Source organism: Psammomys obesus, unplaced genomic scaffold, assembly GCF_907164565.1.
Source record: "Psammomys obesus unplaced genomic scaffold, mPsaObe1.curated_primary_1811, whole genome shotgun sequence".
Classification (NCBI taxonomy): Eukaryota; Metazoa; Chordata; class Mammalia; order Rodentia; family Muridae; genus Psammomys; species Psammomys obesus.
This window is the reverse complement of record NW_026596035.1, coordinates 7,688-8,533: the sequence shown is the minus strand read 5'-3', so window position 1 is coordinate 8,533 and position 846 is coordinate 7,688. Positions and strand designations below refer to the sequence as shown.

The 846-nt window shown below is 66.9% G+C and overlaps 1 protein-coding gene across 1 annotated transcript in view; it reads right to left on the bottom strand.

Annotated features, from left to right (window-relative positions):
- Positions 1-626, bottom strand: part of LOC129687313 (zinc finger protein 431-like) — a 9,388-nt gene extending 8,762 nt beyond the window's left edge. Inside the window, exon 1 of the mRNA XM_055621632.1 lies at positions 378-626. Within this exon, the coding sequence (XP_055477607.1) occupies positions 378-590 (213 nt within the window). The 5' untranslated portion in view covers positions 591-626. The remainder of the gene's footprint in view (positions 1-377) is intronic.
- Between the last annotated feature and the right edge of the window lie 220 nt (positions 627-846).

The window sequence follows — 846 nt, the reverse complement described above, 5'->3', positions numbered from 1 at the left end:
GGGGAGAGAGAGAGAGATATCCGGATTGGGGAGAGAGAGAGAGATATCCGGATTGGGGAGAGAGAGAGAGAGATCCGGGTTGCAGAGAAAGAGAGAGAGATCCGGGTTGGGGAGAGAGAGAGAGAGATCAGGGTTGCAGAGAGAGAGAGAGGAGGGAGAGAGACACACACAGAGAGAGAGAGAGAGATGGTGGCTGCAGACCAACTGAGGCAGAGGCTGAGGAGGAGCCAGGAGATGGGCGCTGCTGGCCGGGGTCGGTGTGAGGCGGAGAGAGGAGCCGGATGGAGGGGGCGCCGGGCCAGCCGGGGCTCAGGCAGGACAGGAGGGGGCGGCTGATGGAGGAGGCGGCCTCAGGGCGGTGGGCAGGAGGGACTCACCATGGGGAGCCGGCGGCTGAGCTCAGGCCACAGCACCCCGACACGACCCGGGCCCCGGAGCCCGGAAGAAGCCTCCTCCTCCTCCTCCCTCCCGCGCTGGCGGCAGGTCGCCCCGACGCCCCGATTGGCCAGCGAGTGCTGAGCGACGGGAGGGTGGGGGGCGGCGCGGCCCCAGGGGGACGGGCCTGGCGCTTCCCCGCCCCGGGCTTGCATTCCGGGATTTGCCTTTGCAGATCCGCAGGGATTGGAGTGTCACCAGGCCTGTGCCCGTCCTCCAGGGGAGGACCCTTCTGTCTGCCAGCCCCCGGGAGCACCTCCCCTCCTCCTCTTCCTCCCCTTCCTCCTCCTCTTTCTCCTCCTCCTCTTCCTCCTTCTCCTCCTCCCCTTCCTCCTCCTCCTCTTTCTCCTCCTTCTCCTCCTCCCCTCCTCCTCCTCCTCCCTTCCCCCTCCTCCTCTTCCTCCTCCTCCT